At 47.9% G+C, this 20,530-nt stretch overlaps 1 protein-coding gene across 2 annotated transcripts in view; it reads left to right on the top strand.

Moving 5' to 3' along the window:
• Nucleotides 1-11,439, top strand: part of PLAUR (plasminogen activator, urokinase receptor) — a 13,253-nt gene extending 1,814 nt beyond the window's left edge. For both annotated transcript variants that reach the window (XM_010852554.1, XM_010852552.1), the window contains exons 2-7: nt 89-199; nt 1,579-1,722; nt 7,364-7,516; nt 8,279-8,413; nt 9,846-9,992; nt 10,887-11,439. In XM_010852554.1, the coding sequence (XP_010850856.1) occupies nt 89-199; nt 1,579-1,722; nt 7,364-7,516; nt 8,279-8,413; nt 9,846-9,992; nt 10,887-11,140 (944 nt within the window). In that variant the 3' untranslated portion in view covers nt 11,141-11,439. The remainder of the gene's footprint in view (nt 1-88; nt 200-1,578; nt 1,723-7,363; nt 7,517-8,278; nt 8,414-9,845; nt 9,993-10,886) is intronic.
• The last annotated feature ends 9,091 nt before the right edge of the window (nt 11,440-20,530 follow it).

The raw sequence follows: 20,530 nt of genomic DNA, 5'->3' as shown, positions 1-20,530 counted from the left end.
AAGGGGGCCGGGGTGGGGGACGGTGTGGGTGGCGGGGGTGGCTCAGAGCAATAACACTTCTTCTTTCGTCTCCTCCCTCTGCCCCCAGGCTCTTGGGGCCTGAGGTGCTTACAGTGTAAGAACATGACGAGCTGCAGTGTTGAAGAGTGTACTCCTGGTCAGGACCTCTGCAGGACCACGGTCCTGAGTGTGTGGGAAGGTGAGTGTGTGGGGCAGGGAAAACGAGGGACCGAGAAACCTTATCTCACGAGTTATCAGGCAAATAGCAAAAAAAAAAAAAAGACACTGAGACCCGTAACACGCCCACCAGATGGAGGAGCATTTAAGAATCTGACAGTACTGAGATCGATGAGGTTGTGGAACTGCGGGCTCTGCTGTTAGGGAGTTAAGTTTGTTCATCCACGGAACAGAGCCAAGTGGCAATATCTGATACAAATAAAGATTAACATAACCTACCAGCAGCAGTTAAACTTCAAGGAATGTAGAGACCCCAAAGAACCTTAGCTACACTTGCCTTGAGACACATGTAAAAGGATGTTCCTAGTCCTCGTATTTGTGACACAGAAAACTGGAAAGACTGAACTTAGGGGCAGCAGAGGAGAAACCTTAAAGTATAATCACACATTATACCCCACAGCAGCTGAAATGAAGGAACTAGGGCTGTCCTAGGAACAGGGGACTTCCCTGGCGGCTCAGATAATAAAGAATCTGCCTGAAATGTGGAAGACCCAGGTTCAATCCCTGGGAAGATCCCCTGGAGAAGGGAGTGGCAACCCACTCCAGTATTCTTGCCTGGAGAATTCCATGGACAAAGGAGCCTGGCGAGCTACAGTCCATGGGGGTCACAAAGAGTCGACACGACTGAACAACTAACACACACACACACACACACACACACACACAAGGCTGTAAGTATTAACCTGGATACATCTCAAAAATGTAAGATTAAAAGAGAAAAAAAAAACATGTTACAGAGTTGGACACCTTTTACTAGAAATAGTATTTAACAGTCAAAATAAGCAATAATATATATTCTGCGTACACAGGTGTGAGAATTACTTATATCAGTGGTTGCCTTCAGACAGGGAATAAGAGAAATGGGATTTGGAGGAGGGCAGTAAGCAGGAGGCTTTAACTATCTTTTAAACTTGGTTTCTCTTTTTAAAAAAAAATCTGAAACAAATATAACAAAATATTAATATTTTATAAAGTTTTATGACTAATGTACAGTATTTATTATATCATTCACTTGTACTTTTTGGTGAGCTCAAAGCATTTTCCTTTAAAGATTCCTACTAGAGGCCTCTCTCTGTTAAGATCTCCAAGCTGGGAGGGAGGAGTTGATGGATCCAGAATGTCCCAGGTACAATGTTGTCACTAAGAGGAGAGAGTAGGCTTCTGGTATAAGAGGTTGATGGGGAGGATGGGTAAGTCTAGAAAAGACAGAGTTGGACTCAAGTAAGAGAAGAGGCCTGTCAGGGGTCGGTCCTGGGAGCAGGTGACTTTATAACCAGGAGTGTCAGAGGCTGGTTGGGTCCGGGGGAGCTTCTGGGGGTAACAAAGAGACATTCCTCATAGGTGGCAATGAGATGAACGTGATGAGAAAAGGCTGTACCCATCTGGACAAGACCAACAGGTCCATGAGCTATCGGGCTGCCGATCAGATCATCACCCTTTCAGAGACCGTGTGCAGGTCAGACTTGTGCAACAAGCCCAACCCTGGTGAGTAGGGCAGCCCTTGCCATCCCCAACCCCAAAACATCCCCATCCCAGCCTCAACATCACCCTGGTCTTATCCCCAATCTGGGGCCACCCCAACCCCAGCTCCATGCCTTACCCCAGGACCGATCCCCCAGCTCAAACCTTTCCTTATCCTAAACAAATCTCCAACCTGACTCCATTTCCATCCCCAACCCCAATCCCTTCCCCAACTTCATTTTATCCCCAGCACTCTCCAACTCAAACCGATCCTCCTCCTGAACACATCACTAATCCCATCCCCCAATCAATCCCAACTCATCTCAAACCGTCACTGGCCCCACTCCCAACTACAAACTCATCTCCTCCTATCTCATCCTGCACTGCTTAATGTGTCTGTGTGTGTGTGGTTGTCATTTATAAGATGCATCACCGGCCTTTAAGAAGCTGTATATACATACACCCACTTGAGTGGTGGGTGAGTCATTTCACTGACATTTTGCCATCTCATTTTTCTCATGGGACAGGAGATGGTTCAGGCAACAGATGCTTTGTATCTTAGCAAGGGACCAAGATACAAAGACCAGTGAGGCCAGTGACTCAAAGTCCTTAAAGTCAAAAGAGGAGGGAGCCAGACAGGCTTCCATGGGCTGGTAAAGTTCCCTAGACTCAATTCTTGAGTTGGGCAATGAAAAAAGAATGTGAAGAAACTTTTGCAAGGCTTTTTGTAGAGTTTCATGACTTTAGGCTCTGGTCTGTCAGTGCAAGAAAAAGACTTAGAAAGGCTCAAATTCCTCCGAGTTCTCACAGGAGAGGAAGGATAGGAAGGAGACCATGGTACAGGGTCAAGCAGAGATTCCTCTTTCTGGCCCCAGGGAGAAAGGAAATGTGTTAAGACCAGTCCAGTCACAATGACGTCAGAAAACAGAGCACCTGCGTCTGCACTCAGTTTTGCCCTTGTTTTGCATCTGCCCTGATTCTGCTAGATTTTCACTGATTCTGACCTCAGACTTTCATCCGTTGGTGGGAATTGAGTCAGATGTTTATTTTCAAGGAAGTGACAAGAGAGAGGATGTTGGCTTCCTCTTTCTGTTAGATGTGCCAAAGGAAAGCAGTAACAGTTGAGTCTCAGGAACACTTGTAATCAGAGATAACAACCAAAATAGTTAACAGCACTGGTCAGTGCAGAGGACTTTGACCAGTCGGGACCTATTTCCCTCAAGGCCTCCTACTGGGTCTGGTGTTCCCCTTTAGTGGATCTTGGGGATGTAGGGATTTTAATGGGCTTCCCAGGAGAGATAGTGGTAAAGAACCCACCTGTCAATGCAGGAGATGTAACAGACATGGGTTCAATCCCTGGATCAGGACGATTCCCCAGAGGAGGAAATGGCAACCCATTTTTCTTGCCTGGAGAATCCCATGGACACAGGAGCCTGGAGGGTTACAGTCCATGGCATCACAAGAGTCAGACCAACTGTTCTTCTGTGATGCTGGGGACATAGCAATGGCCAAGACAGCCTTGAGCCCTGCCCCTCTGGGGCTCATAGTCCAGTAATGTGTGTCTATATGGCAGGGGTGGGAGATGGGGGAGGGGCAGGATAGACCATCACCAGACAGTGACTGCCCTGCCCCCAGTCAGAGCTGGGATCAGGGAAGCACGGAGAAAGGTGTCAGGACCCTGACAGAGGAAACAGACCAGAGAGGTCAGAGCTGCAATAGGGAAGCACAGTCCAGAATCATCAGGGCTGAGATGGGGCAAACAGAGACCAGAGAGTGATCAGAGCTGGGATAACTATGAGTAGGGGCTGTAGGACCCTAGAGGAGATAAATGACTCAGGTCAGAGGAGGTTTCCTACAGGAAGCAACAGCTAAGCTGGATCTTGAGGGAGGAGGAGTCAGGCTGTTAAAAAGATGGTGGAAAGGGTTTATCCAGACAGAAGGAGCAACAGATACAAAAGCAACAGAAGAGAGTGAAACTAGCATGGCTGAAGGAAGGACAAGATAGGGCAAGAGGAACTGATGAAATCGGCAAGGTCACATATACAAGGCTTTCTAGATTGTGGTGGGGAATGTAGACTTCATCCGGGGAACACTGGGAGGTCATGAAAGGCTACAGGGTCACTATCAGATTTGTATTTGTGCACAAGTTATTCTGACCTCTGGCTTCCCAGGTGGCACTATTGGTAAAGAACCCAACTGCCGATGCAGGAGACGTAAGAGATGTGGGTTCAATCCCTGAGTCGGGAAGATCCCTTGAAGGAGAACGTGGCAGCCCACTCCAGTATTCTTGCCTGGAGAATCCCATGGACAGAGGAGCCTGGTGGGCTACAGTCCATTAGGTTGCAAAGAGTAGGACAAGACTGAAGCGACTTAGCAGGGACGCATTCTGACCTCAGAGGGGAAGACAGATTGGAAGGAAGAAATGATAGAGGGAAGGTAGATTAAGGGAGACCAACCTGGAGGTGTGTGAGGTTGTCCAGATAAAGAAGGGAGTGTACGACTTCCTTGGCAATCCAGTGGTTAAGACCTCATGCTTCCACTGCAGAGGATATGGGCTCAATCCTTGGTCAGGGAACTAAGATTCCATATGCCACATGGCGTGGCTAAAAACAAAAAAAGAAGAAGACAGTATCTGTCTGATCAGCAGATGGAGAAAAGTGGATGGATTTAAGAGCTATTTAGCAGGCAGATAAGCATAACTTAATGATGGGTTAGATGGTGAGGGCAGATATGCAGTTCTGGTCATGTGGAGTTACTTGTCTCAGACCAACTCCCCCACTCCCCACTCTCCACCACCAATGATAGTTACAAAAGCTGGATGAATTATAAACAATCATTGAAGTCACTCAAGAGCAGCAAATGGAGAGAGGAAGTAGAGGTGCTCCAATCCTTGAAATAAGGGAAGCACAGAAATTGAATTCCAGAGACAAGCTGGCTTTTACCTTGAGTGCACTTGCCAATTCACTGCTCTGGAAGGGAAGCAGAACGCAGATAGAAAGAGATTGTCGCTAGAGAGAAGGCAGAGGTTGAAATCTGGGGCTGCCAGAGTGTCTGGAAAACCAGAAGTAAAATCATGGAATGCATGGAACCACAGAAAAGGGAGTCCCCAAATCTGCAGATTTCCTTCAACTCATTGGCAAGCCGTACATGCATAGCATTAGACTCCAAGAAACTCTACGGAAAATAGTATCTGGGAAACTACAGAACCGAGCAGGAATTCCACCGAGCATGTGATGCTGGGAGACTGAAGCTGCCAAATTGGAAAGAGAAGTCTCAGGCTTTCCTCTGAGACCACACCCTAAGAATAAGGGCAAAACCAGAAATTGACCAGCCCCGGTCAGTAAAGAATCCGCCTGCAATGCAGGAGACCTGGGTTCGATCCCTGGGTTGGGAAGATCCCCTGGAAGCGGACATGGCAACCCACTCCAGCCTGAAGAATCCCCATGGACAGAGGAGCCTGGTGGGCTGCAGTACATGGGATTCGCAAAGAGTTGGACATGACTGAATGACCTAAGCACAGCACAAAAATGCCTACATCCAATTTCTACAGGAAGAAAACCTAATCTCTCTTTGGCAGAAGATAAAATCATTTAAAGCCTTTACAAGTTGTTATCTATGTCTGGCATCTAATCAAAACATACAAGGTATCCTGAAGAAAATAAACAGGACAAATCGACTGGGGAAACCAAGAGAAAAATCCTGCAACAAAAACAGACTTGTCGTGAATCCGATATTGGAGTTATTAGACAGGGGAGGTCTAAAATAGCTATGATCAATATCTTTAAGAAAATAGAAAAAAGGATAATTTTTAGCAGAAATCTGGAATCCATTTTAAAATGAGTCCAACGTGAAATAGAGAACAGGGTCTAAAATTAAGATCTCAATAGAACATGCTTAATGGAGATCAGAAGCAATATGGCAAAAGGATTACAGAAGATAGGGAAGTTGGAGTAATTAGATTGATGCCTAGATATGAAAGATCAAGGAGTCTGCCAAGTGTCTACCCTGGGAGACCAGTTTGGAGAAGATGGAGAGTCGTGTTGGGGCCATGTAGAGATTCAGGTGTTTGACAGATAGCCAGGGGACCGCCAGGAGGCCCGTGGGCGTACAGGTGTGGAGTGCAGAGGAAAGTCTTGCCTGGAGAGAGATTCGTGATTTCTCCACAGATAGGTGGAGATGACGCAATGTCAGTGGATAACATCCAATGGGAGAGAGTATATACCATGAGAAATGAAAAAAGGACCTCAGACAGAGCCTGGGTATCATCCACATTTAGAAGAGCGACGTAAGAAGAAGAACTCACAAAGGAGACCCATGGGTGATGTGAGACAGCTATGTTGGCAATGATGGCAATTTGTATTTTCCTTTTCATGGTGGTTCATATGAGAAGACGTGGGTTGTTGGCCTTTTAAGGTCTTTTTCTTTGGGGAGGGGGGTGGGGAAGATTTGGCTTTGAAGGTAAGTGCTTCACCTAATTACAGCTGCTGGCCTGCCGGTTAAGTGTCTTGGCTGAGAGAGCCCTCTAATTTCTCTAAGACTTGGCTCAAACTCAAACTTGGATATCTGGGGTCAGGAAGGAGAGGGCATGCCAGGCTTGGGGATGGTGTGAGCCAAGGTCTGGGCAGAGGAATGACTCTGGTGTTTCCAGGAAAAACTAATTCATCCACTTGGCCTGGACGGGAAGGTCCATGTGGGAGGCAAAGTTATCACAGATTAGTCAAGTGAGACTTTGACCTACGACATGATTGGGAAGTCCTATTGCTGTAGGACTTCCTTGATGGTTCAGTGGTTAAGACTCTGTGCTTCCAGTGCTCGGAATGCGGGTTTGATCCTTGTTCGGGGAACTAAGATCTCATATGCTGATAGCACAGCCAAAAAATAATAATAATAATTAATAAATATTTATTGACTATTTTATCTGGCCCTGGCCCTGTGCTGGGTCATGTTGGCACACAAGATAGCCCAGGCTCTACCTGGGACTTAGTACAAACAGAGATGATCCAAAGTAGACAGAGCTGGGATTGGAGAGCCCAGAGGGGCACCTAATCCAGCCTGGGAGGTCAAGGAGGGCTTCTTGGAGGAGGTAAAAATTAGGGAAGATGACTCCTGAAGAATGAATAGGAGATAGGGAAATTAGGGAGCAGGGTAAAGTGTTGTGCAGAAGCAAAGGCTGGGTGGGACTCAGCACTTACACTTGGGGACTGAGGGAAGCTGGTATAGAGTCTGAGCAGATGGAGAGAAATGAGGCAGGAAGGGTGGCCAGGAACCAGTCTTTGATGGGCCTTGAATGCCATGCTGAGTTTCTTGGATTTTATTCTGAAGGCACTGGAGACCCATGGAAGAGCTGAGCAGAGGAGAGACTGGGTTCAATTTGAGTATTAGAAGCATCCTTCTAGGGCCATGTGGGAGGCACTGGGGCGGGAAGGGCCAGAATGGAAACCAGGAGGCCAGGGAGGAAGCTGGTATTGAAGGAGGTCTGACCTGGTCATGGAGCTGCAAAGGAAGGGATGGACCCTAGGAAGATTTAGGAGATAGGATGGGCAGAACTTGCTGACTGGCTGAAGAGTGGGATAAGGAAGAACTGATGTGCAGGTGAGTCCTCTAGCAAGACAGGTCTCTAGGACTCCTCCCGTGGGGTCTCACCCTCCTGCTCTTCTCAAAACAGGCCGAGATGCTACTGTTTCCAGAAACCGCTACCTCGAATGTGCTTCCTGTTCCTCGACAGACCTCAGCTGTGAGAGGGGCTGGGACCAGACCATGCAGTGCCTCAAATCTAGAGATCAGTGCGTGGATGTGATAACCCACCGGAGCCTGAAAGGTGAGCCCCAACGTGCCAGCAACTCGCCTTCCCAGCTTTGTTCCTCCCAAAGGCTGCTCTTAACAACAACCCCCCAAATAACAGGGAGGTAAGCAAGGTAGAAAGTTAGTACTCACACAGGAAGCCCAGTGACGGGAAGTCTAGGGCCACTAAGACAGTTCCACAGTCACCAGATGCCTTCTCATTTCTTACATGCGGCTTCCATTTGCAAGATTGCCTCACAGTCCCAGATGGTTGCCTGAGCACCAGACCTTGTGCCCCAAAGAAGGGGCAAAAGCGGGGTGGCCCTGCTTTTGTAAAGCTTCTCCTTTCTGCAAGTCCCATAAGCCTTTTTACTTAGATCATATTGACCAGAACTTAGCCACATGACTATACCCATGTGTGCACGCTAAGTCACTTCAGTCACGTCTGACTCTTGGCTACCCTATGGACCGTAGCCCGCCAGGCTCCTCTGTCCTTGGGAGTCTCTAGGCATGAATACTGGAGTGGGTTGCTGTGCCCTCCTTCAGGGGATTTTCCCAACCCAGGGATCGAACCCACACCTCTTATATCTCTTGCATTGCCAGGCGGGTTCTTTACCACTAGTGCCACTTGGGAAGCCCTGACTATACCCACGGAGGCTGGAATCTGTGTCTCTTGGTTAGATATATGGCTGCCCTCATACAGTGAGAGTCCTATAGTGAAGGATGAAGCAGAAGATGGACAGGTGACAAATCCAGTCCCAGCTCCTCAGCAACAGTCTAACCTCCTCTGTCCCCACAGAGAATCCAGGCGATGAGCGCCACATCAGAGGCTGTGGCATCCTTCCTGGCTGCCCAGGCCCCACCGGATTCCACAACAACCACACCTTCCACTTCCTGCGGTGCTGCAACACCACCAAATGCAATGCAGGCTCAGGTAAGGGGGCAGGGGACCTGGCATAAGACCTACCTAGGACTGGGGGCAGAGAGGTGCATTCAGGCTGCTTGCTTATCCCTCCACTCTGCTTTCTCCTCTGGGGAGAAAAAAAAAAAAAAAGGACCTATTAAGCCCTTTCTCAAGAAAGATTTTGTGGGAATTCAAGGAGACCATCAAAGCCTCACCAAGACCTGTGCTTTATGCTTCTACATCTTGAATCCTTCTGCTGCTCACCACGCTGGTCCCCGCCATCATGGCCTCTCACCTAGATTGTTGCAATGACCTTGCTGGCCCTCCTGCTACCCTACATTCAACACAGCAGCAAGAGTGATTTTTTTTTTATATAAATCAAAGCACGTCCCTCTTCCTCAAACATTTCAATGCCTTCCGCTTGCTTTTAAAATGCTGTCCGCAGGTTCTCTTATGCTCTCTGTAACCCAGCATGTGTCTGCCTCATGGCCTTTGCACATACAGTACCCTCCACCAGGAACACATCTCCCCTAGGAGTTTGCCTGGCTGGCTATTTCTCCTTCATCAGGTCTCAGCTTTAAAGCATCATTCTCAGGAAAGATGTCCCTAACTCTGCCCTCCTAAGTATAATCTAGATCCTTTGTGTTTCTCTGTCTCTGCAAACAATGATTGGCCAACAGGACTTTCGATGGTGATGGAAATTTCTGTATCTGTATTGCCCAATAGAGTAGCCTCTACTACATATGGCTATTGAGCAGTTGAACTGAATTTTGGATTTCATTCCATATTCATTTTAGTGTCAGTGTAAATAACCACAGGTGGCTAGTGCCTATCATATGGGACAGTGTAGCTCTATTATCTATTTATTATTTCTTTTTATGGCCGCACTGGATCTTTGTTGCTACCCATGGGCTTTCTCTAGCTGCAGAGAGAGGGCTACTCTCTAGTTGCGGTGTGTGGGCTTCTCCTTGCAGTGGCTTCTTCTGTTGCGGGGCACGGGCTCTAGGGCACACGGGTTCAGTAGTCAGTGGTTCTCCAGCTCTAGAGCCCAGACTCCAAAGCGTGGCGCCCACGCTTAGTTGCTCCGCGGCATGTGGGATCTTCTTGGACCAGGGATCGAACCCAGGTACCCTGCGTTGGCAGGTGGATTCTTAACCACTGGACCACTAGGGAAGTCCGGGGACAGTGTAGCTCTAAATCATAAGTTCTCTGAAGGCAGGGACTGTTTCGCCTTACCCAGAGTCTAGGCAGGTGAGGGCTCATGGGGAGATTTCTGTCACAAGCCTCAGAGAACCATCCCCCACCCCAACCCCCACCCCCGCCCAAAGAGGGTGCTGTTCCAAGGCCTGACCACAAGGGAGCGCCATGACATCTCTGGCTGAGAGGTGGGAGTCCTGGAGACCTAATGGTGGGAAACCCTTCGGGCTAATTTCCTTGGTTTCTCTGTCACTGATCTCCCAAGTCCTGGAGCTTCAAAACCTGCCACCAAACGGCTTGCAGTGTTACAGCTGTGAGGGGAACGGCGCCCACAGGTGTTCCTCTGAAGAAACTTTCCTCATTGACTGCCGCGGCCCTATGAATCAATGTCTGGAAGCGACAGGCACTAAAGGTGAGGATACTTGGATGCTTGAGGTGGGTGGGGAGTGGGGCGGGGGGGGAGGTTCTGCAAGAGGTAACCTCCTATGAAACTGGACTTACTTGAGGTGGATCGTCTTGTTAGAAAAGGTAGGACTTCCTTCAGGAGGGTGCAAAGTGTAGCAAGGACTTAGGACTCCTTCGTTAGGAAGTGGATATCTTCACTACAGACAAGTGGATTTCTTTGTGGGGGAGTGGAACTTCCGTGGGTGGGTGGGACTTCTGTGGACCTCATGAGATTCCATCCTGAGATGTCCAGGGCAGGTTCCTCTATTCCAGAGCTTTTCAAACTTTGGGGTCTCAAGATTCCTTGATGCTCTTAAAACTTATTGTTTATGTCAGTTACATCTTTAGCTATTTACTGCACTAGAAATGAAAACCACGAACCTTTTTAAAATGTACTTATTCATTTTAAAAGAACAATTGAAAACTCATGACATGTGAACATATTTCTATGGGGGGGAAAAAAGGAGACATTTTCCAAAATGAAAAAAAAAGTGAGCGAGAAGATGGACATTGTTCTTTGCAATCTCTTTAATGTCTGGCTTAATAGAAGACAGCTGGACCCTCGTATCTGCCTCTGCATTCAGTCTGTTGCAAGATCACATGCCCTTGGGTTTCTAGGAAACCCCTTGTGAGAGCAAAAAAAGAAAAAATGCAAGTGAGGTTGTAGCATTATTATGAGAATAATTTTGACTTCACAGAGCCCCTGGAAGGGTCTGAGGGAAAGCCCAGGAGTCCCCGGACCAGGCTTAGAACAGCTGCTTTTCCAGGTGGTACCCACCACAAGGTGGCGCGTCACGCAGTGAGAATTCCAGTTTCCAGTCCCGAGAACTCGGAGTCTCACGTGGTCCTTCTCTCTCTTCAGGACTGAGGAACCCAAGCTACACCATCAGAGGCTGCGCAGCCCCCTCGTGGTGCCAAAGCCTCCACGTGGCTGAAGCCTTCGACCTCACCCACGTCAACGTCTCCTGCTGTACTGGAAGTGGCTGTAACCATCCAGCCAGGGATGACCAGCCCGGCAAGGGGGGTGCCCCCAAGACCAGCCCTGCCCACCTCAGCTTCTTTGTCAGCCTGCTCTTGACTGCCAGACTTTGGGGAGCCACTCTCCTCTGCACTTGAACCCCACATTCCCACCACACTGGCTGGATTCAGGGGATCCCTTTGCCCTTCCCTCAGTTCCCAGCCCTACCAAATTGCTGTGTGACCTCAGGTCAGTGGGCTGCCCTCTCTGGGCTTTAATTTTCCCAGCTGTCCAGAGAGAGGGCTGTGAGAACCAGAGGAGAAAAGCTAGCAAAAGCTGCAGGCCAGCAGGAGAGAGTTCATGTGATTATTGATAGCGTTGCGGCTATTGTTATTATTAATTAATATATGTTTTATTTAATATTTTATACTGAAATAAAGATTTTTGAACCAGCGAACAAGGCCATATCTGCCCTTCTCAACAGAGGATGAATGAGGGGGGGCCACTTTTTCACAGGCTCCTGGAATTAGGGGGTCATATTGTAGGACCCAGGCATTCGAGACCCTGGCCTTGGGAGCTGTCCCACACAGCCTTCCACCCAAAGCCACCTCCACATCTATTTCTGGCCTCCAAATTCAACTTTCCAACTCACTGACCCAGGCATTAACCTTCCAGTCTCTTCTCCCACATCCAAAGGTCAAGACTATTTTGTTGCTCTAAAGGGACACATCTGCGTTTCCTAGGGGGCTCTGAGACAGGAGATGAATAGGAGATGACCCCTGGGAGCCCTGCCATGAGGACTAAGGACAAGACTTCATCCCCCTGCTGCTCTGTGGGCAGGAGATAAAGGCTGGGCTATATTTCCTAGGATGCTCTTAGGCCAACTGAGAAAAAGCCAGAACTACCATTTCTTTTGTTTCTTTTTTAAATTTTTTTTTGTGTGAGAACTACCATTTCAATGGTACTCTTTGACCACAACATGGCAGAATTCATGTTTTCCATGGTTTGCTGAGGCAAGCCCCCAGAGACAAAATTGTTTCCCTGGAACCCTATGATTTAAGGAAGAAAAAGAACATTTTCTATGGTGTCTGGGGGCAGGTGGAGGACAGGGTTTCTTTTCTTTTCTCAATTTTTATTTTATATATGGAGTATACTTGATGAACAATGTTGTGTTAGTTTCAGGAGTACAGCAGTGTAATTCAGTTATACATATACACGAAAGTGAAAGTGTTAGCTACTTAATCATGTCTGACTCTCTTGTAGCCCCATGAACTGTGGCCCACCAGGTTCCTCTGTCCATGGGATTCTCCAGGCAAGAAAACTGGAATGGGGATCCATTCTCCAGGGGATCTTCCCGACCAAGGGATCGAACCCAGGTCCCCAGCATCATGGGCAGATTCTTTACCACTTGAGCCACTAGAGAAGCCCCATTTTAAATATAGTGGTGCTATATGTCAATCTCAAACTCCCAACCTATCTCTTCCTGCCCACTCCCAGAGACAGGATTTCTTTTTAAGATCTTCTCAAATCATATATCCAGGCTTCCCAGATGTCTCAGCAGTAAGGAAGCCACCTGCCAATACAGGAGACGCAAGAGACCAGGGTTTGATCCCTGCATCAGGAAGATCTGCAGTAGGAAATGGCAGCCTTCTACAGTATTCTTGCCTGGGAAATCCCAGACAGAGAAGCCTGGTGGGCTACAGTCCATGGAGTTGCAAAGAGTTGGACATGACTCAGCACATTCACACACAAATCATATATCACCAACTGTCATTGTGGTGGCCTAGAAGGATGGGGTCAATATCACCTCTTGGACTTCCCTGGTGATCCCGTGGTTAAGACTACATGCTCCCAATGCAGGGGACCCGGGTTTGATCCCAGCTCAGGTAACTAGATCTCACATGCTGCAACTAAGAGTTCAAATGTCACAACTAAGACCCAGCATAGTCAAATAATAATAAATTTTACAAAACTAGAATGTGGTGGAAGTGGCACCATGGGAAGCCGATTGCCATGTCAAAGTCCTCCTGCACCAAGACTGCCATGCTCTGAAGACACCCAAGCTACTTGTGCATGGATGCCACATGTAGAGAGCCCCAGAGGTTCCAGCCATCTCAGCCCAGGCACCAGCCAAGAGAGCAAAGGAGCTACCCTGGACGTGGCAACCCAGTAGATGCAAGGTGCAGGAGCCCTGAGAAACCCAGCCGATTTCATTTCCTAGGACTGCCATGGTAAGTGACTACAAACTTACCAACGAGGTGGCTTCAAACAACAGAAATTCTGGATGCTAGAAACAAAAAAAATAAGGTGTTAGCAGAATTATGCTCCTTCTTAAGCTCTGAGGAAGAATCTTTTGTGGCCTCTTCCTTGCTTCTGGGTTGTCACTCAGTCATGTCCAACTCTTTGAAACCCCATGGACTGCAGCACACCAGGCTTCCCTGTCCTTCACTATCTCCTGGAGTTTGCTCAAACTCGTGTCCATTGAGTCGATGATGCCATCCAACCATCTTATCCTCTGTCACCCCCTTCTCCTCCTGCCCTCAATCTTTCCCAGCATCAGGGTCTTTTCCAATTTTGGCTGCATTAGGCAGCCAAAATGTTGGAGCTTCAGCTTTAGCATCAGTCTTTCCAATGAATAGTCAGGGTTGATTCCTTTAGGATTGACAGGTTTGATCTCCTTGCAGTCCAAGGGACTCTCAAGAGTCTTCTCCAGCACCACAGTTGGAAAGCATCAACTCTTCGGCGCTCAGCCTTCTTTGTCGGCAATCCTCAACAGTCCTTGGCTTGTGGCTGCATCACTCCAGTCTCTGCCTGTCATCACATGACTTTCTTTCCTGTCAATATGGCTGTGAGTCTCCAAATCTCTCTCTTTGTATGAGGACACCCTTCACTGGATTTAGGGGCTCACCCTAATCCAGTTTGACCTCATCTTAATATATCAATCTACCTTTCTTTCCTTTATTTTTTTTACTTTTTGTCTGTACCCCTCAGCATGTAGGGTATTAAGTTCCCCAACCAGGGATCGAACATGCACCCTCTGCCTGGAAGTCCCCCTATTTCCATATAAGGTCACATTCATAGAATCTGGGAGTTAGGATTTCAACATATTTTGGGGGGACACAATTCAACCCACACAGAACCAAAGTTTCCAATATATGGCTCCAGATGAAGCAGCTCATCCATCTCTGGCTGTTGGCTCCAATCCATTGACGAGCCAATCCACACTGACCTCACTGTGCCTTGCTCAAATTCCTGACCCACAGAATCATAAAATAAAGAGGTTGTGGCTTTACATGGCTGAGTTTTGGGGTATTTTGTTATGCTGCAATGGTTGGCTAGAATAATCACTTGTTTGTCTGGTTTTTGCTAACTCTCCCCACAAGACTTTCCATAAAGAGTAAATCCTTTTATTTGCTCACTACTGTATTCCCAGTTTCTAGATTAGAGCCCAGGACATGAACAAAGGAGGAAGGGAGGGAAGGAAAGAGGACATCTTGGGTGGTACCCTACAACAAAACCTGGCCTAAGGCTATATTTCCCATGATACCCTTAAGCAGAGATGAGGCTAAGATGACATTTTCTGAGATGGTTCATAATTAAAATTGAGGCTACTTTTACCATTCTGCTGTGATTCTCTACAGCAGCAGAAACTTACTGAAAAGCAACCTCCACTTCCCGCTCCGCCCCACCCCCCTACCCCTCCAATCCCCTCACCCTCCCACACCGGTGAATCCAGAAGTTTGTTGCAAGGCAGATTTTTATTCAGTGGTCCAGGAATGGAGAAGGGGTCAGTTCAGTTCAGTCGCTCAGTCATGTCTGACTCTTGGGGACCCAATGGACTGCAGCCCGCGAGGCTTCCCTGTCCATCACCAACTCCTGGAGCTTGCTTAAACTCATGTCCAGCCAATCAGTGATGCCATCCAACCATCTCATCCTCTGTCATCCTCTTCTCCTTCTGCCTTCAATATTTCCCAGTATCAGGGTTTTTTCTAATAAGTCAGTCCTTCGCATCAGGTGGCCAAAGTGTTGGAGTTTCAGCTTCAACATCAGTCCTTCCAATGAATATTCAGGACTGACTTCCTTTAGGATTGACTGGTTGGATATTCTATGCTCTAAAGATACCTTCTTCCAGATTACAAGTGGGGGACAAGCTTTTTATAGAAAAGGGTGAAGAAGAGCTATTGGGGGCGGGTCTCATGTCACCCTGATTTGTGGAAATAGGTACTGATTTCCTGGAATGAACTCCTCTTTTCTGCCCTTGAATGACCCTTTGGTGGCTGGACAGGAATTGGATTGTACCAATATGGTGCCGGGGGCAGAGATCTTAATATTACAATGAGATGGTAATGAGCTGCAGAGCAACCCTTGTCCCAGTTTTGAAGTCCGGTCAGCTTATACCAGTGTCTTGTGGTTAAGGCTCTCTTATTCCTGTCTTGTAAAAAAAAAAGAAAGAAAAAGCAGCTAGAAGGTATAGTCAATTGTGGGTTTGTTTTTTTTTTGCAAGTTTGCCCAGAGTGAGGTTTTTCTTAGAAATGAGGGGGAGGATGGCTTCCTTACCTTTTTGCCTAAGGGAGGTGTACTTGTTTTATTGAGACAGTTGAGGTGTGGGTTAGGGACCCTCAGGTTGCTCCCCTGGGTGATAACTGGAGACTAGGATTGCATTCATCATGATACCCCTACAGCAGAGACTGGAGGCTAAGAATACATTTCCCACGATGACTTAGAGCTGAAATTGAGGCTAGGACTGCATTTCCCATGAGACCCTGTGGCAGAGACTGGAGGGTAGGATTGCGTCTCCCATGATGCCCTACAGTGGGGATCAAAGGATGGAAATACATGTCCCATGGTGCAGCTATTGAGGCTAGAGATAAATTTCTCATAATGTTCTACATCAGACCTTGTGATCAGGACCTCATCATTAATGGCTCCCAAGTTTTTGTTCAGGGATCTCAATTGCAAGAAATAAAATCTGTTTGAGCTGACTCAAGCAAAAAACGACAGCATTATTGGAAGTTTAGAATCCAGGCAAGAGCTAGGTCTCTGGGCTGCGCCAGGGACAAGAAACAGAATTGAAAAGCTGGGCGAAATCAATGTTGTCTCCCTTTTGCAAAATCTGCCTCTCTGTGTCACTCTCTCTTACTCTGAGTGTGTGGCTTCCTTCATGGACTGGGCTTTCACCTTACTTTTGTCTCCTCACAGACTACCTCCGGCCTCAAACACAGTAGCCAAACATGCCCTTGAAATGTCAAGTACCAAGGACTACTGTGTCTGGTTATACTATTTTGATGAACAGACTCTTCTCACTCTTCTCTGGTGGAGTCCAGTTTGGGTCAGGACGCTGCCGACAACCTCCTCTGCTACGGCCAAGGAAGTTTGTATCAAAGCCATGACATACAGTTGTGCACATTGAAACAAGCATCTGCCACTCAGGCAGTTCTCATGGTAGGCAACCCACTCAGGCAGAGCAGAGAAAACCACCTCTATGAGAGAGATCTCATCACAAGGATGGGGGAGCAACTGAAAAAGAAAACTACCACTTAAAATGTTTTACTCTGTAAGCAGGGATGCCTCCATGTATTCTATCTGAATTGCAGGTAATATGGTGGTCAGGGCTGTATTTACAAGGATACCCAACTCAAAATGGTTGAAACAAAGAGGAAATTGATGATCTCACAGAAGAGATCATGAGTTAGGGCAGTTCCTGGCTTGACTTATTCAATGTTTCCATTATGTCCTAAAGGATCCATTCAAGCATATCTGCCTCATGGCCTCAAGAAGGCCACTGCAGTTCCAGGCATCACACCCACATTCGGAAGCAATAACAAAGGGCCATCTCTTCTCTTCTTTTTTAAAACAAAGAAAGCTTATCCCAAAACTTCCAGGGTGACTTGCCTTTCCCGCATTTTATTTGCCTGATTTGTTTCATGCCTCACCCCTTGCACTAGAAGCGGGCATGGAACCACAGTATTTAACAAAGTATAATCAGACCCTACTCCTAGGACTTCCCACACATCAGCTGACTATTAAAGAAAAGTTGATGCCTGAACAAAATCAGGATTCTCTTAGGAAAGAACAAAGGAGGAGGGAATGTGTGTTGGGGGAAAATGCCCACCCAGTCTTCTTTCTGTAGAGGGAACAACTCAGTTTTTCCCTACTGTGTCTTTCTCCTGTGCATCTCCTCTACTCTCACACCAGCATCACACTCACAACACTTCAGGTCATCAAATGTGGGGAGTGCTTCCCCACACCAGGCAATTTTCTGTGACCCTGGATGGCTGTTCTGTGACTTAATTCTGACACTATCTACCCGGAAATAGCCTCAGATCCCACAGATTAAGGACTCAGGCCCATACTTCCCACTTCCAATGACAATCAGAAGTCCAGATTGTGCTTCTGACCAATCGGCTACAAACCATAGGTTCCCATGAGGATCCCCCTCTTCAGGTCTGATTAACCCACCAGAGTGGCTCACAGAATTCAGGAAAACAGTGACTTCCTTTTATTTTAAAAGAATATGATAGAGAATACAGATGAACAGTCAGATGGAAGAGATGCACAGGGCAAGGTCTGTGCCCAGGGGCACACAACTTCCATTCTCTTTTCAGGCATGTCACTCTCCCAGCCCCTGCATGTGTTCATCAACCCACAAGCTGCCTGAACCCCATACTATTGGGATTTTTACAGAGGCTTCATCACAAAGGCATCATGGATCCTTCACTCCAGTTTCAGCCCTTCTCCCTTCTCAAGAGAATGGGGAGTGCGGCTGAAAATCTCAAGTTTGTTATCATAGTTGGGTCTTTTTGGGGACCAGACCTCATCCAGGAGCCCACCATAAGTCACCTATTAGAACAAAAGACACTCTTATCACCCAAGAAATGACAAGGACTTCCGGAGACCTGAGTTAGGAGCTAAGGTCAAAGACTAAATATTAGAACAAAGCTGTTCCTGGTGTTCTTATCACTTAGGTAATTACAAGGGTTTCAGGAGCTCTGTGTCAGGAACCAGGGGCAGAGACCAATATATTTTCTATTATCTTGCAGAACGATGCTGAGAAAACAAATAACAAACTCTAAACCATCCCAAGACTTCAAAAACCCAAGAATGGTCAAGCTCACAGTGCACAGCCCACCCCGTCACCCAAAATAGCGGGGAAAGCAACTGTCTCCCTAATATCTACTTCTGTTTGAGAAATCTAATTTCACCTCTGACCTGGGGGTGGAGGGAGCCCGTGGCTCATATCTAATTTAATCAGTTTCGTCTCTTCTCCTGGCCATTGATGTTGGTTCAGTGATAGGCAGGTGGCATTATCTGGACCAATTTCAAGGAGGGTTCTAAGGAAAAAAAAGTATTTCCTCATTCTGCTGAAGGAGCTTCTTCAAGTCTCTTATCTCTGCTCAGGCTCCCACAGCCTGGCTTTCTCAGTCTGTCTGTCTTTTTCTCTCTCTGTGCTGTGTGCTATGCTAAGTCGCTTCAGTCATGTCCAACTCTTTGCAACCCTATGACCCATAGCCTGCCAGGCTCCTCTGTCCACGGGATTCTCCAGGCAAGAATACTGAAGAATACTTTTATTTCCTACTCCAGGGGATCTTCACAACCCAGGGATTGAACCCACATCTCTCGCATCTCCTGCATTGGCAGGCGGATTATTTACCACCAGCACCACCCAGGAAGCTCAGATATATACCTATGTGAGTGTATGTTAGGTGGTTTCATTTGTGTCTGACTCTATGCAACCCCATGGACTGTAGCCTGCCAGGCTCAGAGGTCCATGAGATTCTCCAGGCATAAATACTGGAGTGGGTTGCCATGCCCTCCTCCAGGCGATCTTCTTGACCCAGGGATCAAACATGCATCTCTTGCACTGGCAGGCACTAGTGCCACCTGGGAAGCCCTTTTCTCTCTCTATGCCTCTGCAAATATGAAGCCCCAAATATGTGGTCTCAGGGGTATTGACCAGTCATACTACTACGTAAGGGGACCATTTATCCTTAGGACAGATAATGCTGGAGTCAGTCATACCCAAGACTTTTTTATATGTGAAACAATCCTCTTTTTCTTAAGCCAGTTGGGTTGGATTTCCCGTCACTTGCATGAAAATCCCAATGGATACAGTAACTTGGAGTAGGACTGGGACAGGACAACCTCATGTGGAAGAAAAGGTGGGGCCCAAAATAGATAGATGAGAGCCAAACCAACATCCTCCAGGGTGCCCTGGAGCTGGAGCAGGAGACACTGGTTAAAGCCATGAGTGGGGGACCTATAGATTTTTGAGAGGAAAGACAATCCTTAGCTACTCCCTAATCCAGTATCCCAAATCCAGGTTGGACACCTCTCTCCCACCTATCTCAATACACAGACTGTGAGCTCTAGGAGAACTGGAGATTATCCAACCCCACACCTCTCTCCAGTTTACAGAAAGATAAACTGAGAATTGAAAAGGGAAGAAGTCTCTTGGAGCTGTGGTCCTGGGCACATAGAGACTGATGGGAGCTTGGATCCCAAGGACAGAGAGGATGCTGGGAACTGAGAACAGAAAGGGTACCAGGAGCTGAAGTCCAGTGGAGGACCTGAATGGAGGAGTTGTGGGTAGTGATGGAGATAAAGGATTTTCATAGTTGGCATATCCCAGTTTCCCTGATTGTCAAATGATGATAGAAGAGATTGAAGTCTCCTACCTTCCATGGTTTCTCACTCTTCCTGGCTCATAAGGGTGATAACCCTGCACCAGGTCTACAAAGTCCCACAGAAGGGGGCTCGGCGAGACTCACCTCCCAGGAGGGAAAAGGGACCCAAGTCTGGAGGAGTGAGTCAGCACCAACGATGGGAGAGAAGTGGGGAGAGCTCATAGACAGTCAGGGACGAAAAGAGAGGCTGGGGCCGGAAGAGTAGGGACGCAGGGTGGGGAGGCTAGACGCTTGGGCGTCCACCAGAGCCTCTCCCACCCCAGGAATGATGCAGAAACACGGAGTTTCCGGGTGAGGACCGGGGGAAGGGTGAGATCTGACCCCAGCCCAGCCTAGCCCTGCCCTGGGAGGTCCTGGACCTGCCCAGATATCAGGCTGTTGCCTTCCCTCTCAAAGTGGCTCAGCTCACAGCCTGTCACATGACACTCTCAACCTCACACTCACCTGTCCACAGATTACCTCTCACTGTCACCTTTCCTATACCCCACTCCATGCTCACACCTTCACCTTCACTCCCCCTCTAGAATACGTTCACTTCCCCTCTGGAATATGTGCACCCCCCTTCACCTTCACCCACGGAATACCTCCACCTGTCCGGGGAACACTTCACCCACTCACTTTCCCACCAAACTCCCCCTCCCTGGACGCTCACAGCCTCACACACATCCTCACTCAACTCCCTCCCCTCCGCACCCACCCGCACCTTGGCGCATCCTTGCAACAGCACCCTCGCCTTTCCTACGACACGCTGCCCCTCACAGCACCTGCCCGCGCTCCCCTCCGCATCATAGCCCACCACTTCTGCCCTCACCCAGCGCCCGCACTCTCTGGCCGCGGGTGCCCCCGGCACACGCCCCCTGCTCG

This window comes from Bison bison, unplaced genomic scaffold (assembly GCF_000754665.1).
Source record: "Bison bison bison isolate TAMUID 2011002044 unplaced genomic scaffold, Bison_UMD1.0 scf7180017864313, whole genome shotgun sequence".
Lineage (NCBI taxonomy): Eukaryota > Metazoa > Chordata > Mammalia > Artiodactyla > Bovidae > Bison > Bison bison.
Note: the sequence above shows the minus strand (reverse complement) of the source record. Positions and strands in the feature narration are given on the sequence as shown.